Below are 20233 nucleotides of genomic sequence, written 5' to 3'. Positions count from 1 at the left end.
CCCCCCTCAAGAGGTGTTGGAACAAAAAACAAAGGACCTAATAGAGACACCTATGTTCATTTCTCGGAAAAATCGCTTGATTTGATTTACTTCTTGCTGTTTTTGTTCCTATGAAACGTGTCATAATTTTTAAAGCTAAATTTCTGGTTCCATAGTTTTCAAGTTTATTGAGTAAATATGGATAATATACAGAATCGAAAGCTTTACTTAAATCCAAAAATGTCCGTGTTGTAGATTTTTGGCAGACTTTTTGCGAATACTCTCCGTTAGATCAATCAGAGCGTCAGTAATTAAATTTTTCGTCGTAAATCACAACTGTCCATCACATATAACACCAAAATTAGCCAAGAAAGCTTCAAGTCTTTTCAGCAGTTTCTCGAAAAAATTGCTCAAAGATTTTAATAGCGATTGGATGATGATTTTTTAGGTTCTGCATATCACTTTTTCGTAAAAGGGTTTAATTTTCACATATTTTGGTCAGGAAAATAGCCATCAAAAATCAGCAATTAATTAAGAAACACAAAAACCAGGGAGAGGAAGATTTTGGATAATTGCAAGAAATTCCCAAGATAAAGTTAGTAAAAATGATCGTAATTTTCGAGGATTAATTTGATCAATTAAATTTCTAATTTTTCGATCAAGAAATTACCATCTCCAGGGTTGAACGTGACAGCACTGACGTCATGCGGCTGTAAATGAACATAATTAGCGTTGAAAGACTGTGTCACTTTTGTATCTGCAATATCCCACACTTTCACGTAGTTATCAGCCGACAGACTCACAATCGTATTGGTCATGTAGTCAACACAAACGAACTCAACCCTAGCATTATGGCCAACGAGAATGTTCAAAGGCTGGCTTGGCATGTATGGATCCCAGATTTTAACTCTGTGGTCAACCCCGGCAGTTACAATGAAGTTTAAGTCCTCACAATAGTCGAAACATGTAATCCCTGTAGTGTCCAGTATATTAGAACGTTTCATATCCTACAAAATGATAATCAAATATGATTTTCTCATGCAATGACTCTTGAGAAGTATGCTATATAACGATTCTATGACCGACAAATGGCATGCTAGCATGTTAATATGAGTGAAAACAGCACTTGCGATTCGGTTGAATGGGTTGGGGTGAGACGGACTATAGGCGGGTGTGAGGTGCACTAGATTGGGGTGTGGTGGGATGGGTGTGTTGGGTTGTAGCGAGCTGGTTGAGTGCGTGCGATGCGGCTGGAGTGAAACTTTGGCGTGGGACGGAATAGATCTAAAGGTTTAAATAAAACATTATTCAAATTTTTGAACGAACGGCCTTCTCTATAGATGAGCACAATTCTTTAAAATTGAGTATTTTTTGTTTCCAATACACTGAACACTACAATCCTTTAGTGACGTTAAAAATGTAAGGGGGTCGCCCATTTTCTCGTAGTAATGACACCACCATTGAGCTCTGTGATGACCAGGAACAGGAAATGAACTGGGAAGATCCAGAAAGGAACTTGATCTGCCTGGTCCAGCTGCCGTGGATTCCACGATGTTGATAGAGCTTGCAATGAGGGAATTTTCCACTGCTGTAGACTTCGAGCGGCATTTCTTTTTTGGAGTTGAGGTAGGCTTCGGAGAAGAACCCGGTTTGTAGGGACTCCGACAAGGCAATTATGAATACGTTTCCTCCTGAAATTTACCCATTCGTCTAATTTTTTCCTCTTTTTTCGTTTAATGATCGGCAGACTGATATCTTTTTAGTTCCAGAGTCAATTGTTAGCTTGTCAAATGTTGATTTGAATGTTTTTTAGGCCCTCTAAAGTATATAAAGTTTCTCTTTGCGCAACATAAATCAAAGTGTTTAATTTAAAGGAAAGTCACAATAGCATGTAATGTGTTTAAGTTTGATCTGAATGACAATTAAGTCCGCATTCATCAACCTTGCCACTTCGTTTCATTCCGTGATATAAAGTTTTTTATAGGCATGATTAACTGTGCCGGCTTCACATACAGACATGCAATTGTTCCTACCAGACATAAATGATCTGTATGATCTGCCTGTTGCTATATGATCATATATGGATTCCTGTTAATCATAAAAATAATTTTTATGATTTCTTTATGAATAGGCGTGACAATTCTTAGCAGTAATAGCAGGATCATATGTCATCTAATACAAATAGTAATACGTCATTATTTACGTAAATTAGTAATACGTGAAATAAGTCATTATTTACTTAAATTAGTAATACGTGAAATAAGTCATTATTTACGTAAAAAAGTAGAACGTCATTGTTTACCAGGATGAGGTGCTCGACGGGTATGGAGCAAGGGGATTTGGGTCACGAACATGAATTCCAGATCAAACTATTTGTTTTAGATACATATGATCCTGCAATTACTACTAAGAATTGCCAAGCGAGTTCCCGAGGACGGTGTTTGTGTGGTTCCCAGATATTTGAGAATTTTTATCGTGTAAAATCTTAAAAATTTACAAAATTGTTTTATAAGTTCTTATAAGATTATTCGTCGCCTGACCAAGACTTTGTAAGACCAAGATCAAGTCTTAGACCAAAAAAGTTTTTATCAGGACTGATAAGATATTACACGATAAAAGTACACTTTTGTCAGATCTTACAAGATAAAAATTCTGCCCTACGTGAACTTTTATCGTGTAAGATCTGATAAGATAATTATCAGATCTTATAAGATTAATTTTTACGGCCAGCATGACTTGGAATTGTCACCTCGAAATGGCGGTAAAGAAAGGTTTTCAAAAACTGAATCATTTAAGAAGAGTTATACCCCGCACCACAAAAGAAACTGTCAAATGCACGTTGGTGAAAACATATATATTCTCTGCGGTCTTTTATGCGTCAAATGTCTGGAACCCAGGACCATAGTATCTTCAAGGCTTGGAAAGACTGCAGAGATCATGTTTAAAATGGATAACTTGCCGTTCTGTTCTGGGTGACAAAGAATACGTTGAGAGCCTAATTCGAAATCGCCTATTGCCAGTCAGTTATTTTCTAGTTCTTAACGACCTAATTCTGCTTAACAAGATTTTAATGGGCTGAACTTCGATGAATGCGTCAGACCACTGGTCAATAACTTTTGGTTGTCCAAAGACCAGATCAAGTGAAAAGTTTTTTATTGAATCGAGAAAAACATTTCGGAAACTTTCTGAAGATAATTACTTTAATAGAGTAGCCCGATTCAATAATTCTTTGTCTCAACTGAACAGTTTTGCTAACTATTCACCACGCAAAAATCCTTGTCAGTTTCGAAGAGAAGTGAAGAACTTTTTGGAAGGGGAGGCATTGAAAAGATTCAAATATAAAAGTTACCCTTCAGGATGGAAAGTTTTCGAGAGAATTTAATTATTGAAACTTGATTTCTCCCCTAATCTGGGGACTACCAAGCTGGTTGTAACCATGTTTGGTTGAATTCAATATTATTATTATTATTATTATTATTATTATTATTATTATTATTATTATTATTATTATTATTATTATTATTATTATTATTATTTTTATTATTATTATGATTATTATTATTATTATTATTATTATTATTATTATTATTATTATTATTATTATTATTATTATTATTATTATTATTATTATTATTATTATTATTATTATTATTATTATTATTATTATTATTATTATTATTATTATTATTATTATTATTATTATTATTATTATTATTATTATTATTATTACGATTCAACAAAATTGAATTATTATCTTATAAGATCTGATAAGTTTCTTATCAGCTCTTACACGATTAAAGTTCGCGTAGGGCAGAATTTTTATCGGGTAAGACCAGATAAGATCTTACACGGTAAAAATTTTTGATCAGCATCATCAGATCGATAAAAATGCCAGAATCACTTGGGGTACCTGTGTCTCCCCAGAGGAGGTGTGATTGGTTAGAGTTATTGTAGTTGTATTGGTAGTGCATACACTCTACACTGTAAGGCAGTCTAGTCACTGTGCACTGCTTCTCAAACTTGCTCACGTCGAAGAACCACAACTCGTTCAGGGTAGACGCAACCTTTTGGTTACAAACAAAGAAATGAAGAAGCGTCTTCGATATGAGAAAAATATATAGAATTACGGAATTTTCTCCGGCTGCGAAAAACAACAACTGTTTATCTTTGACCTATTCCAGTTTCTGACGATGCAGGAATTTTAACAACCAGTCTTATGAGCAAAACTTTTAAGTATTTCTCCGAATTTGTCCCTGGAAAATTTAAAACATGAAAAGCACAGACCCTAAAAAATTCTTCAATGAATGCATTAGCAAGTATTGTACGTTCAGATTTGCTTTTGTCCTCAATTAAGACTTAATCCCAGTAAAGCTGTCATAATACTATTAAAAACATAAAAAGTATCACAACAATATTTAATCCTGTTATGATAGCAAAAGCATCTGATTATGGATGCTCTTATGACTGATTTACGTACGAGAACGAGGCTGAGGTTTGTGAGAACTGCAATGTCCCTGCAGCATAGGGGTACTTGTCCCCTGGGTGGGCAACGCAGTTTCCTCGTATGTTGCATACCCCCACTCCACGTGTTCACTATGCCTGACTGTAAACAAGGGTTCCATTTTAAAACCCATTGTCACGTAATATATCCATACCTTACGTACTGACAATAAATCACAACGTATAAACTTCCGAGAGACCCATCCATGGATCATTCTACGCTCCATAACCTTTTTGAAATGGGCGTATAAAATTCATAGTTTTATCATGAAATCCTCAAAAAATTTGACTCTCAATAGATAAGGACCGCAATTTCATCGATTAGAAGTTTTATCCAGAAAAATTGCCAATGGTCAAAAGATACTCCCTAAAATATAATTGGAATTGTTAATCTCTTGAATTTTTCAAAAGTGTCACTACAATCTTTTGTACTACGTGGTAACATTAAAAGAGTGAAATAGTAATGCAATTGCGTTGACACTGTCGCAACTTGCAGAAGTTGTCGATTTCAACAGAAGACGTTTGGATTATCAAGCAAGGTACAATTATTACATTTCAAAGTTCTTTACTTAGCTCTATTTTGGCTAACAAGCAAAAACTTTGACAAATAAAAATCAAAGCACAGAGAAAATTTCCTGTTCAATAATTCGGTGCCCTTTTTACATGGGAAGATACTCCCAAAAACTATAATTAAAATCATAAAAACTATAACATTTTCATCAGTGTACCTGCAATTCTTCTGACAGCGTGGACAAATTAAAGGAGTGGATCTTTCATGCAATCGTACTGGCACTCAAAGTTTGAGAAAGATGTCCATTCCAATCAATGCCTTTAGTAATTATTAAACACGCTACAATTAATGCAATTGGAAGTTCTATATGCCCACTAATCAGGAGGGCGGGTGGGCAGATTAGACCCAAAGAGACAAACAACTGCATATGCACTCCTCTCCACCCCATACAATAAAACGTTTAAAACCCCCCAAGGGAGTATATTACCCGCCCCCAGTACGGTACATGCCTCCAAAAGTTATTGATGTAACTTTAACTATATTACTGTAAGTTGATTGTCAGGGCTCTTTTAAAAAAAATTATTAATCTGAGAATTCGAATTCAAAGGATGCTTTTTTTCATGTACAAACATATCTGAGCAACAAAGTTATAAATTTTATATAAAATCAACTTGATCCATCGATAAGATTTCAACTTTCAAGTTTTTAAAACATACCATCGACTGATTTAGGAGATGCCAAGAAAAAGCTATGAAACACCTTTGAGTGCTTCTTTGTTTTTGGATTTTGTTTATATGTTTATGTGTCCTTGTGCATAGCACATACATACCCAATTATAGAAACACTCCCAGGCCTTCATGTTAACACACCCTTAAGCGCACACACGCGCTCTAACGCACAACAAACCACCGACCGTAAATGATGTAATTGAAAACCTTAGCTGGGAGATTGTGGGTAAAACTTATTCATCGATTACTTTCCCCTCAAAAGCAAATAAAACCAAAATTGATTATTAAGAACAGATTTAGTGGTGACGTTGTTTTGATCAAAAAAATTACCCAAGAATAAGCTTTTTAAACATAAGAGGATGACAAAAAGCAGAAACGGCAATTAGTTTTAGACAAGGTAAACAGGGACCAACTAACCTCGCAGAAAGTGCTCTCAAACGAAAGGAGGAGCAATTTATTGCTCCGGGTACTAGATCCTAGAGGAGGTGAAAAACATGGTCTAAGAAAATCATGGCCCCGATGGTCCTGCTCATTTGAAGGTCTAAAAAGCAACAAAAGTGAGTTCGAGACTAGTAAATGAATTTTGACTTTTTAGTAGTGAGTTGGCTTGACTCGAATTAAAAACACTTGTGAAATCTTGTCAAGCTCAACATCTTTGACTAAACACCTAAAACTCCGGTCCAAGGGGAGATGCACGCCCAAGGAGGGAATAGAACCCACGATCTCCGTCTTCATAGAACCCATTGTTAATCATTCGGCTATCAGTGCCTTTTCATATCTTATCTTGCTATAGCTTTTGTTTTAGCAACAGAACTAATTTTTGGAAATTAGCCATTTGGGCCAGCCAACAACCAAGCAGTCAAACTTGATAAAGTCACTCACTAAATAAAATTGAAGGAATGTTCTTGTACAAAACGGTCAAGCAGGAAAAAGGACGCACGCACGTTTACAATGATTGCTTCATGTTTCGGTCGAAAGAGGTCAACAAATACTAATTTTGCAAAAGGTTAACTAAAGAGTTGCTGAAATCGGGAAATCATTTTTTTGTTTCAAATTGCTAATGAATGCTGATCAATTAACTTTTGAGTGCAAATAGTTGATAATGAGAATAGAATACACCCGAGAGAGATATTAAAATAATTTCCAGTAAAGAGTTGCAAACTGGTAACAAATATCATTATGAAATTGGTCAAGTACCACAAAAATGAGGAATAACAAATACGAAAATTGCAAAAAAAAAATATTGCAAAAATATCCTTTGAGTTATCCTTTCATACTAAATTTATTTTTCATCGCAAAAGTTATCTAGTGTTGCAATGCAACATTAAATTAATCATCATCTTCTGTTGCTGAAAGACAAAATTTAGTTCAGTTTGAAATCGTAACATCTAGCGACCACAGAGGTCTTAACCAAAAAGTTTCAAAAAGCAGAATATTCCCGCACTCAAATTTGTTGATGGAACAATAAATATGTAAAGTCTACAGACTGATTGAAAATTTATGAACGTGTAAGCGTTGAACTTAACGGTTATATAATCTTAATTCACATCGGAATTTAATTATCAGAACTTTTAAAAATGAAATTTAAATCGCATTCATGGATAGACTCCTGTACAAAGCATCAAAACACCAGCTGTGACTGACTAAATAGAGAAATAATTGACAAAGTCACCTCATCTATGGAATAGTATCTTCCCCTGCCTGGGATAGGGAGGGAGTGGGTGAAGGAGACACTCCTGGTCAATGGCACGTGTCTGATTCTGACTATGAGACTGCTGTGCTTGCGAGGAACTTCCACTTCGTCCTTCGAGAAGGGCAATTCAGCCATCATTGCCTAAGAACAGCATCAATGCAGAGAATTGTTTATCATTGCATCATTACAGGCGTCCATCGGTACTGAATTTTTAAATTCAAATAAATTACTCACTTAAATGCAGTTGGTTTCCACTTCTGTAATTTAGCACATTGTAACAGTGGAATGATTTGAAAGGAAGTTTAATTCGGTACTGGTAGACCGAAGTTCTGCCAAATTAACCGTTGGAGGTATAAGGAGCTTAGTTACCCCATTTCACAGCCAGCGTTTTTTGTCAAATCTTATCAAGTTTTCTCACAAAATAACATTTTGAAAAGGTTAACAAAAACGGCCTGCACGAGTTGAATGCATAATTATGTGGCAAAAGTCCAAGTTGCTATTCGCCATGAAACGAGGTTACGCTAATCGTGGTCATAATTGACCGAACTTCGTCGCTCATATTCATGGATAAACGCAACTCACGTCCCAGATTTTTAGCTTTCAATTAGCCAGGTTAGCTCGAATTCAATTGGTGGTTACTTGAGATCTAATTCGAAGAACTAAATGCTGTGAGCAGTAATAAGGGTGTTAAAAACGCTGTCTTCTCAATACACACATATAGCATTGCCAGAGAAAATTCGGAAATTGCTAACCAATTAGGCTCTTCTATTTTGGCTCTAAAATTTTTCAATTATCGCATTTATTAACCCTATGCAACAGAAACGGCGTGGACAAGCACTATGTGGAAAGTAGATCTTAAAATATGGTTGTTGGAATTACTCTCGAACTCGAGCATATTTACCTGAGCATGTTGACTTCTGCCGCGTAATGAGGCGAACGATAATTGACAAGTAACAAATATGCTTATAGTTGTAAAAAATTCAACAATAGTTTTTACTGAGAACAACATATTTATTTAAAAGGAATTAGCAAACTAACCATTCGAGGTGTAATTAACTCAGTTACCCCGTCAACACAGCCAATGTTTTTTGCCATAAATTATCAAAGTTTAGTCACAAAATAACATTTTGAAAAGATTACCAATCGGCTTGTACCATTTGAATGCATAAATATGTGGCAAAAGTTCACGTGGCTATTCTCCAAGAAAAAAGGCTACGCTAATCGTGGTCATAATTGACGGAACTTCGTTGCTCATATTCATGAACAAACACAACGTATGTCCAAGGTTTTTAGCATTCAGTTAGCCTAAAACCTAATAGGTTTGCTCGAATTCAATTGGTGATTACTTGAGATCTAATTCGAACAATTAAATGTTGTGAGCAGTCATATGGGTTTGTGAGCAGTAATAAGAGCACTAGGTGGAGTATAAAAGAGGTTACACTAATCGTAGTCATAATTGGCCGAACTTTGTAGCTCATATTTTTGGATAAAGGCAACGCACGTCCCAGATTTTTAGCATACAATTAGCCAGGTTAGCTCGAATTCAATTGGTGGTTACTTGAGATAATATTCGAAGAACTAAATGTTGTGAGCAGTAGTAAGGGTATTAAAAAGGCTGTTTATTATCTTCTCAATACACATATAGCATTGCCAGAGCATTTTTTGAAATTGCTAAGCAATAAGGCTCTTCTATTTTGGCTCTACAATTTTTCAATTATCGGCGTTAGTAACCCTATGCACAAGAGACGGCGTGGATAAGCACTATGTGGAGTGTAGATCTTAAAATATGGTTGTTGAAAGTACTCGCAAACTTGAGCATTTTTACTTGAGCCTGTTGACTTCTGCCGCGTAATGAGGCGAATGAAAACTGAAAGTAACAAATATGCCAAAAGTTGTAAGTAATTCAACAAAATTATTAAATTGAGCACAGCTTGTTTATTTAAACGGAATTAGCAAACTAACCATTCGAGGTATAAAGAACTTAGTTACCCCGTCAACACAACCAGTGTTTATTATCAAATATTATCAAATTTTTGTCACAAAATAACATTTTGAAAAGATTATCGAAAACGGCTTGTACGATTTGAATGCATAATTATGTAGCAAAAGTTCAAGTTGCTATTCGCCATGAAACGAGGTTACGCTAATTGTGGTCATAATTGACGGAACTTCGTTGCTCATATTAGTGGATAAACGCAACGTATGTCCAAGATTTTAAGCATTCAGTTAGCCTGAAACCTAATAGATCAGGTGGAATTCAATTGGTAGTTACTTGAGATCTAATTCGAAGGTTTAAATGTTGTGAGCAGTAATAAAGGTATGTGAACAGTAATGAGATTACTATGTGGAGTGTAAATGAAGTTACGCTAATCGTTGTCATAATTGACCGAACTTCTGTGATCATATTTATGGATAAAGGCAACGCACTTCCCAGATTTTCAGCAATCAATTAGTCAGGTTAGGGCAAATTGAATTGGTGGTTACTAGAGACAATATTTGAAGAAATAAATGTTGCGAGCAGTAGTAAGGGTATTAAAAAGGCGGTTTATTGTCTTCTCAATACACATATAGCATTGCCAGTGACATTTTTGAAAATGCTAATCAATCAATCTTTTCTTCTTTGGCTCTATAGTTTTTCAATTATCGCAGTTAGTAACTCTACGCACAAAAGACGGCGTGGACAAGCACTATGTGTAGTGTAGATCTTAAAATATGGTTGTTGAAAGTACTCGCAAACTTGAGCATATTTACTTGAGCTTCATGACTTCTGCCGCGTAATGAGGCGAATGAAAACTGACAAGTAACAAATATGCTTATAGTTGTAAGTAATTCAACAGTAGTATTAAACTGAGCACAGCTTAATTATTTAAACGAAATTAGCAAACTAACCATTTGAGGTATGATGAACTTAGTTACCCAGTCAACACAGCCAGTGTTTTTTGTCAAATATTATCAAAGTTTTGTCACAAAATAACATTTTGAAAAGATTACCGAAACAGCTTGTACGATTTGAATGCAAAATTATGTTGCAAAAATTCAAGTGGCTATCCGCCATGGAAAAAAATTACGCTAATTGTGGTCATAATTGACGTAATTTCAATGCTCTTTTTCATGGATAAACGCTATTTTTTTCCAAGATTTTAAGCATTCAGTTAGCCTGAAATCTAATAGGTTAGCTCGAATTCAATTGGTGGTTACTTGAGATCTAATTCGAAGAGTTAAGTGTTGTGAGCAGTTACAAGGGTATGTGAGCAGCAATAAGAGCACTAGGTGGAGTATAAAAGAGGTTACGCTAATCGTGGTCATAATTGACCGAACTTTGTCGCTCATATTTATGGATAAAGGCAACGCACGTCCCATTTTTTTAATATTCAATTAGCCAGGTTAGCTCGAACTCAATTGGTGGTTACTTGAGATCCATTTCGAAGAACTAAAGCTGTGAGCAGTAATAAGGGTGTTAAAAACGCTGTCTTCTCAATACACACATATAGCATTGCCAGAGAAAATTCGGAAATTGCTAACCAATTAGGCTCTTCTATTTTGGCTCTAAAATTTTTCAATTATCGCATTTAGTAACCCTATACAACAGAAAAAGCGTGGACAAGCACTATGTGGAATGTAGATCTTAAAACCTGGTTGTTGGAAGTACTCGCAAACTCGAGCATATTTACTTGAGCATGTTGACTTCTGCCGCGTAATGAGGCGAATGAAAAAAATTGACAATTAACAAATATGCTTATAGTTATAAAAAAAATTCAACAATAGTTTCAAACTGAGAACTACTTTTTTAATTAAACGGAATTAGCAAACAAACCATTCGAGGTGTAATGAACTCAGTTACCCCGTCAACACAGCCAGTGTTTTTTGTCAAATATTATCAAAGTTTAGTCACAAAATCACATTTTGAAAAGATTACCAAAAACGACTTTTACCATTTGAATGCATAAATATGTGGCAAAAGTTCAAGAGGCTATTCTCCATGAAAAGAGGTTACGCTAATCGTGGTCATAATTATCGGAACTTTGTTGCTCATATTCATGGACAAACACAAAATATGTCCAAGATTTTAAGCATTCAGTTAGCCTGAAACCTTTTAGGTTAGCTCGAATTCAATTGCTGTTTACTTGAGATCTAATTTGAAGAAGTAAATGTTGTGAACAGTAATAAATGTACTAAAAGGACTGTTTATTGTATTCTCAATACACAATTAGCACTGCGAGAGAAATTTTTGAAATTTGTTAACCAACTAATCTCTTCTGTTCTGGCTGTACAATTTTTCAATTATCGCAGTTAGTAACCCTATGCAACAGAGATTGCGTCGACAAGCACTATGTGGAGTGTAGATCTTAAATTAAGGTTGTGGCAACTACTCGCAAAATCGAGCTTATTTACTTTAGCATGTGAACTTCTGCCGCGTAGTGAGGCGAATAAAAACTGACAAGTAGCAAATACGCTTATAGTGGCAAACAATTCAAGAATGGCTTTAAACTGCACACAGCTTCATGCTAAATTGAAGACGGAGTTACAAAACTTTGGTTGTTTCCACAAAAATTTTTTGTGTAAGCTTTTTGCCTAGGTATGGCAAAAAATAAAATTAGTGCATCAAAAACCCAAAAGACATCAAAAATTGACCTGAACAAACTTGAACAAGTTCACCTTGGGGTTTTGCAAACCCGTTTTAAACTAATCGTTGTCGGGCAAACTTTTATATTCCTGCAAAACAGTCATTCTAACTTAAACATCTTTTGAATTAACAATTACTTTAAAAACTTTTTGACCACCTGGGCGTGAATTCTTATAAGGAAACCATCCGTTTCCTTCAAGGAAACCAACATATTCTCAGCATGAGGAAAAACTGAGTTTCACCATTTAGTATTAGAGTGATGGTAATTTTTTTCATAAGGGTATGTGAAATTATCCTTGTCAATTCTGGCCATCAATTTTTGTTGTATATTATAAGAAACCCCAAGCGCAGGTACGTGTCGTACACACACTGATTTGCTTTTAAAGGATCCCAATGTTTGATTACAGACAAAAGCAAGGCATGTTGTATATGATAATGTAAAAGAACGAGATAACAGTGTTTCAGTATAAAAAAAACCACTTCAGAGAAAGAGCTTACTAACAAATGACAGCAAAAATATACAAACTGGCCGTCTGGAATTATGCAATGGCAGTTAAGTTTTGAACTTTTAAACAAAAAATTCATCCATTAAAGGATAATTTTTCCCATTTCAATATTTCCCATTCAAGAACTCAAAACCATCTAGTGCTTTGGAAACAATAAATTTGATTAGGTTTTGAATAAATACTCATGTTTTTTGTGGTAACGTTAGAATAGTTTTTTCAGCACAAAATTTCGAATTTTTATTTGGTTGATTATTTATAGGTATCAATTTTGTTGCTTTTTATTGTGCGTATTGTAGAAATTTAATTAAGCTGTTGAAATTAAATTTTCCTGATGGAATTTCAACTACTTTATGCTTTGTTTCTATATCTAAGAGCTCATGATGCGTGATAGTTAGTTACTTCCGTAGTTGCACTTCTCATTTAACTGTAAAAAAGCGTACTGAATGCTTGAAAAGAGAAAAAGACAACAAAAATGGTTTTCTTTAGGGTTCGTTTAATTATATATGTTTCTTCGATTATATACTGATACCATCGAATAAATCAACCATATATAAAAAACCAAGAAAATCTGATACTTAAATGTTCTGATATTTAATTCAAAAGTAAAGAGTTCTTAAAAGAACAAGCATCATTTTTTCAAAAAAAAATTGGGGGAAAAAGGAATGAATTGTTGAAACATAGATGTATTTTTTTTTCAGAGTTTTTCATATATACCACATTCATATATTACACAAAAGCGAATGTTTGGACAGAGTTGGGATATGAGTATGAAAAAAGGTAGTTAAACTCAAATCAAAACAGCAATAGCAATAAAAAAAACTTATACATATATCGGAAAAATCATATTTCAACAATTTCCAGGCTTAGACCCCAAATTAATATAGGAATCAAAAATTTTTATATACCCATGCGTTTTTGTCACTTCATTGGTTGAGCAAAATTCTTTTCCCAAGCACTTTGGTTTAGTTAAGGTTAATCGTCGATAGAGACTTGATAGATTTATTGGAGGTTTGCCCAATTTACTACTCTACAAGTCTTGTTAGATAATTTTAATCAAAAAGACCTTACAAAGGAGATTATTTTTTTCAGACAGCTATTAACCCTAATAACAATAAAAAGGTATGCCGAGTCCCACGTTAACTCCCTAAAAATTGTTTGCCGGAATTGTTAAACGCTGGAGAAATGCAAGACGATTGAAGATGCTAAATGAAGGTTCTCATTTGTTTTTGGTAGTCAACAATTTGATCTCAACAGACAGAAAGAAAAACTAAGTTGTTATCCCAGCCCTTCAAGTGTCAAGCGATTCTGATTCTAAACCCATTAACGTTTCGTTTGTCAAGCAGTATAATCAGTTTAAAAGTGAAAAACAAACAGAGCGTCGGTTTTCACGCCACAATCCAACTAGACAAGTATTAACCCACTTGAAATTATTGTTTTGCCATTGTTCATTAGGTAAATAGGACAACTGCATATAATGTCAAGTCTACTTGGTTCAAACGCCCAAACTACATAAGCTAGCATATCTTGCAAATTTTTCTACCAGCAGGCAGCAGAACAATCAGAGAAGATTCACTATTGGTTTTTCGAAAGAGAGCGCGGCTGTTCAATGCCCGGCGAACATATTTTTGGGCGATTCCCAAAGTCGTCGCTGTAGTCGTCCCTACTTGTCTGTTTTCTTCCGGATTGTCTCTAACCTAGGCTAGGTGTTGATTGATCGATTACTTTTTAAATCAATTGTCACAAAACAAGGATTTGGTTTAAAAAAAAACCTGTACTTTTGTGATACCATTCTTCCATAGCAATTCAATGGTAACTTACTGATCATGCCCTTTAAACCTACATTAGTGGTATTATAGAAAACAAAAACAGCTAACTGTTGCTCTAGTATTATTTAAAACTACGTTGCAGTTTCTTGGGACAATTAGTTGAGTTTGGGTCAAACTATTTAAATTTAATCTCTTCCCTGAACTTATAGGAAAAAAAACAAAATTCCTTTCTAAAAAAAAACGGAAAGCGATTACTTTGATAAAGTTTTATGAGAATGATTAATAATTTTTACGCAACCTGGCTGAAATCAGCTATTCACTAATCAAGTTCACAATACTCGATTGGTTTAATAGGTAAAATTTAGCCATAATTTCTCGTAAAGAATCGATGTTTCTGTTCATATCAAAGTCTTCTCACATAATTACATTTTGAAAGGATTATCAAAAACGCTTTGCACGATTTGAATGCATAGGAATGTGGCAAAAATTCAAGTTGCTATTCGCCATGAAATGAGGTTTCGCTAATCGTGCTCATAACTGATGTAAAAACACGAGTTCGCCGCTCGTATTCATAGATAAACGCAACGCATGTCCAAAGTTTTTAGTATTCAGTTATTCTGAAACCTTATAAGTTAGCTCGATTTCAATTTGCTGTTACTTTAAGAATTAAATGTTGTGAGCAGTCATAGGGGTATTAACAAGATTGTTTATTGTATTCTCAAAACAAAATTATTACTGTGAGAGAAATCTCTGAAATTGCTAACCAATTAGGTTCTTATATTTTGTCTCTGCATTTTTTTCATTTATTGCAGTTAGTAACCCTATGCAACAGAGACGGCGTGGACAAGCACTATGTGGTGTGTAGATCTTAAAAGATGGTTGTGGAAAGCACTCGCAAACTCGAGCTTATTTACTTTAGCATGTGAACTTCTGCCGCGTAGTGAGGCGAATGAAAACTGACAAGTACTAAATGCTTATAGCGGCAAACAATTCAAGAATGGCTTTAAATTGCACACAGCTTCATGCTAAATTGAAGACGGAGTTACAAAACTTTGGTTGTTTCCACAAAAGTTTTTTGTGTAGGCTGTTTTGCCTAGCTATGGCAATAAATAAAATTAGTGCATCAAAAACCTGAATGAGATCAAAAATTGACCGATTATAACTTTTGCAAACCCGTTTTCAATTAATTTTTGTCGGGCAATTTTTTATTTTCCTATGTCATTCTAGTTTAAATATACCTTGAAATAACGATTAATTTTAAAATTTTTTGACCACCTGGGCATGAAGTTCTTTTAAATTACCATATTTTTCCATCAGAGAACCCACCATATTCTCAGCATGAGGAAAAACTAAAATTCGCAATTTAATTTTAGTGTGATGATAAAATTTTTCATGAGGGTAGGTGACATTATCTTCATCGTTTCTGGCCACCAATTTTTGTTGTATATTAAATGAAACCCCAAGCGCAGGTATTTGTGGTACAGACACTGATTTGCTAATAAAGGATCCCAATGTTTGATTACAGTCAAAAACGAGACATGATGCAAAAGATAATGCAAAGGATTGAGAAAACAGTACCTCAGTATAGAAAAAACACGTAAGAGAAAAAGCTTACTCAGAAAAACTGACAGCAAAAACATAAAAACTGGCCGTCTGGAATAATGCAATGGCAGCTAACGTTTGAAAATAACAGAATCACAAAATCAAATCTGCAAACATTCTATTTTTGGATCAAATCTCGACTTAATTCTAACATCATCTCAAGGTAAATTTTAAAAAACTAGAAGACCTTTTCTTTTAAAATTGTCGTTTCCTTTTCTACAAAAAACGGAGTTAAAATTTAAACAAAAGTTCATCAATTGAAATGATAATTTTTTACCATTTCAACATTTCCCATTCAAGAAATCAAAACAAGCTAGTGCTTTGAAAACCTAATCAAACTGATTAGATTTTGAATAAAAACTGCACTCCTGCTTTTTTGGTAACGTTAGAATAAATTTTGTAAAATAAAATTTTAAAATTTTATTTTGTTGCTTTTTATCGTGCGTATTGTTACATTTTAAACTGGTAAACAATTTAATTTAGGCTGTTGAAATAATATGTTTCTGATGTGATTTCAACTACTTTATGCTTTGTTTCTATACCTAAGAGCTCATGATGCGTGATAGTTAGTTACTTCCGTAGTTGCAATGCTCATTTAAATGTTAAAACGCTTAGATTGCTTAGAATGTTAGAATGCTTAAAAAGAGAAAAAGACAAAAAAATGGTCTTCTTTAGGGTTTATTTAAATGAATATGTTTCTTTGATTATATACTGATACTATCGAATAAATCAACCATATATGAAAAACCATCAAAATCTGAAATATATATGGTTTTCAAAGATAAAGAGTTGTCAAAAAACAAGCATCATTTTTTTTTAAATATGGGGAAAAAGGAAAGAATTGTTTAAATATAAATGTATTTTGTTCCGGAGCTTTTCGTATATACCACCTTCATATATCTACTCACAAGCTATTGGTCGAACAGAGTCGGGATATGATTATGAACAAAAAGAAGTTAGTTTAACTCAAATCAAAACAGCAATACCAATCAAAAAACTTATACAGATATCGGAAAAATCATATTTCAACAATTCCCAGGCTAAGGCCACAACTTAATATAGGAATCATCATCTTTTCCCAATTTTGGTTTCCCAATTGTGGTTTCCCTTTCTACAAGAAATTGAGTCAATTTTTAAACCAAAAATTTCACTAATTAAAATGATAATTCTTTGCCATTTCAGCATATCCCATTTAAAAACTCAAAACAATCTAGTGCTTTGGAAACATAATCAAACTGATAAGATTTTGAATAAAATTTTCGGCTGTTGAAATAATATGTTCCTGATGTGATTTCAACTATTTTATGCTTTGTTTCGATACCTAAGAGCTAATGATGCGTTATAGTTTAGCTACTTCGTAGTTCCGCTGCTCATTTAAAAGTAAAATCGCGCACTAAATGCTTAAAAAGAGAAAAAGACAACAAAAATGGTTTTTCTTCAAGTTTTATTTACTTGAATATTTTTCTTCGTTTACATACTGATACAATCAACTAAATCAATCATATATGAAAAGCCATAAAAACTTGCAATATATATATATATATATATATATATATATATATATGGCTAAAAGTAAAGAGTTGTCAAAGGAACAAGCATCATTTTTTAAAGTAGAATGGGAAAAAAGGAAAGAATTGTTTAAATTTAAATTTATTTTGTTCCGGAGTTTTTCATATATACCACCTTCATATATCTACTCAAAAGCTATTGGTCGGACAGAGTCGGGATATGATTATGAACAAAAAGAAGTTAGTTTAACTCAAATCAAAACAGCAATACCAATCAAAAAACTTATACAGATATCGGAAAAATCGTATTTCAGCAATTCCCAGGCTTTGGCCACAACATAATATAGGAACCAAAAATTTTCATTTACCCACTTGGATTTGTCATTTCATTGGTTGAGCAAAATTCTTTTCCCAAGCACTTTGGTTTAGTTAAAGTTAATCGTCGATAGAGACCTGATATATTTAGTGGAGGTTTGTCCAATTTACTACTCTAAGAGTCTTGGTAGATAATATTAATCAAAAAGATCTTACCAAGAAGATTATTATTTCCAGACATCTATTAGTCCTAATAAAAATAAAGGGTTATACCGTCCCACGTTCACTCCCTAAAAATTGTCTGCCGGAATTCTTGTATGCTGGAGAAATGCAAGAGGATTGAAGATGCTAAATGAACTTTCTCATTTATTTTTAGTTGTCAACAATTTGATCTCAACAGACAAAAAAAAACTAAGTTGTTAGCCCAGCCCTTCAAGTGAAAACTGATTCTGATTCTGAATCCATTAATGTTTCCTTTGTTAAGCAGTATAAGTAATTTAATATTGAATAACAAACAGAGCGTTGGTGTTAACGGCATACAATGTTACGTCTACTTAATTCAAGCGTCCGAACTACATAAGCCAGTATAGCTCGCTGCCAGCCATTTTTCTACCAGCCGGCAGCAGCACAATAAAAGAAGATTCACTATTGGTTTTTTGAAAGACAGCGCGGCCGGTTAATACTCTGCTAACAAACCGTTTGGGCGATTCCCAAAGTCGTCGCTGTTGTCGTCCCGACCTGTCTGTTTTCGTCCGAATTGTCTTTAGCCTAGGCTACTTGTTGATTGGTCGATTACTTTTTTAATCAATTGTCACCCAACAGGGAATTGGTTTAAAAAATCTTTTGTGATACCATTATTCCATAGCGATTCAATGGTAACTTACTAATCATGCCCTTTAAACCTATATTACTGGGTTTATAGAAAGTAAAAACAGCTAACATTTTCTCGAGTTTTAATCAGGGCTATGTTGCAGTGCCTTAGGACAATTAGTTGTGTTCCGTATCAAACTAGTTAATTTGAATCTCTTTCCTGAACTTAGAGAAAAAAACAAAATTCCATTGTATAATTAAGCCCGAAAGCGATTAATTTGATACAATTTTATCAGAACGATTAATACTACGTACGCAACCTCGCTGAGATCAGCTATTCACTAATAAGTATACAATACCCGATTAGTTTAATTGGTAAAATTTAGCCCTAAGTTCGTGTAAAAAGTCGATGTTTTTGTTCATATGAGGGGATGGTTTCTTTTCATAGTTATTGATCCATTTTTAGTGTCAGTTTATACCTAGTGAACGGTTCTCATCAGTTTCAGATTATCTGCCAATATTCCTTTCAACTACTTCTAATTTAAATTCTCCAAATTTTTTATTGAGAAGAAATGAAGGTGTGTGAAAAACATTAGTACATTTTGGCAAACGCTGAACTTAAACTTTCCGTTTCTAAACAACGATAGGGATCCGAAAAAACCACCCAAATATCAAAAAAAAAAATTTATCCCCAGGTTTAGGCCCCCGGGTCGAGATGTCGCCGCTAAAAATTGCTAAAAGATGTAAGATTTGCGCTGAATTTGAGTAATAAGTGTAAGATTTGCGCTCAATGCGATGAATGCGTGGAAAAAATTAAGTGGTGAAAATTTTTTTCACCGCATAAGCGGTGCAAGAAAATTTTTCACTGCTACCAGAGGAATGCGGTGAAAAAAAAAATTATTCACCGCTACCAGTAGAATGCCGTGAAAAAAAATTTTCACCGCTAGCAGCAGAATTCGGTGAAAAAAAATTTTTCACCGCTAAAATCGCAAATCTTAAATTAAGTTATCTTATATTCACAGAAAATAAAAGTGACAGATGGCGCAGTGGAGTAAGAAGTTGGTGACATCCGAGAGGTGAGTGATCCGAACCCGTGTACGGCAGTTTCTTTTTTGTAAGAAATCCGGTGAATGCGGTGAAAAAAAATTTTCACCGCTAAATTCAAAGCAAATCTTACAAAAATTCACTGCTTTCACCGCATTCAACGTATAAAAGATGCGGGCACTTTGCGTTGAAAAAAGTTTTTTTTCACCGCAATTCGCCGCTAATCTTACATTATTTTTTGATAAAACCTCGACCGGGGCCGGCCTAGAAAAACTGTACATTTGTAGTAGTGAGAAATTTATTGATTGAAATTACACAATCACGTTTCCTGCCTAAGCTCCCACTTAAGTCTTTTAATTAATCGAGCAATAGCCTTTTCATGGGCATTTTGGGTCAATCATGGTCAATCATTAATATAGAATGCGAATTGTTAGGATGGATGCCTATCCTATTCTTAATACGCAAATCTTCTTTTTTAAAAAATTTTTTAGAATACTGAAAAGTTCCCTAGTAAAAATTTGTCTGAAGTCAAATCATTAGGAATGCTTTCGGAAGATATCTCAGAGAAAACCTTACCTTACGCATTTCCTTTAATCTGAATGATTTGAAAGAATATGCTGCATTCATTGGTCTAACTCTATCTAAAT

General features: G+C 34.2%; 2 protein-coding genes across 3 annotated transcripts in view; both read right to left on the bottom strand.

Moving 5' to 3' along the window:
• LOC142338426 (WD repeat-containing protein on Y chromosome-like) overlaps nucleotides 1-954 on the bottom strand; it is a 65808-nt gene extending 64854 nt beyond the window's left edge. For both annotated transcript variants that reach the window (XM_075388185.1, XM_075388186.1), the window contains exon 1: nucleotides 650-954. In XM_075388185.1, coding sequence (XP_075244300.1) covers nucleotides 650-866 — 217 coding nt within the window. In that variant the 5' untranslated portion in view covers nucleotides 867-954. The remainder of the gene's footprint in view (nucleotides 1-649) is intronic.
• A 417-nt stretch (nucleotides 955-1371) lies between these two features.
• Nucleotides 1372-20233, bottom strand: part of LOC142338070 (cilia- and flagella-associated protein 337-like) — a 40856-nt gene continuing 21994 nt past the window's right edge. Inside the window, exons 5-8 of the mRNA XM_075387703.1 lie at nucleotides 7391-7552; nucleotides 4457-4582; nucleotides 3890-4043; nucleotides 1372-1670 (exon numbers count right to left, since the gene is read on the bottom strand). Of these exons, the coding sequence (XP_075243818.1) occupies nucleotides 1372-1670; nucleotides 3890-4043; nucleotides 4457-4582; nucleotides 7391-7552 (741 nt within the window). The remainder of the gene's footprint in view (nucleotides 1671-3889; nucleotides 4044-4456; nucleotides 4583-7390; nucleotides 7553-20233) is intronic.

The sequence above is a fragment of the Convolutriloba macropyga genome, chromosome 4 (assembly GCF_964194025.1).
Source record: "Convolutriloba macropyga chromosome 4, txConMacr16.3, whole genome shotgun sequence".
Taxonomy (NCBI): domain Eukaryota; kingdom Metazoa; phylum Xenacoelomorpha; order Acoela; family Convolutidae; genus Convolutriloba; species Convolutriloba macropyga.
Note: the sequence above shows the minus strand (reverse complement) of the source record. Positions and strands in the feature narration are given on the sequence as shown.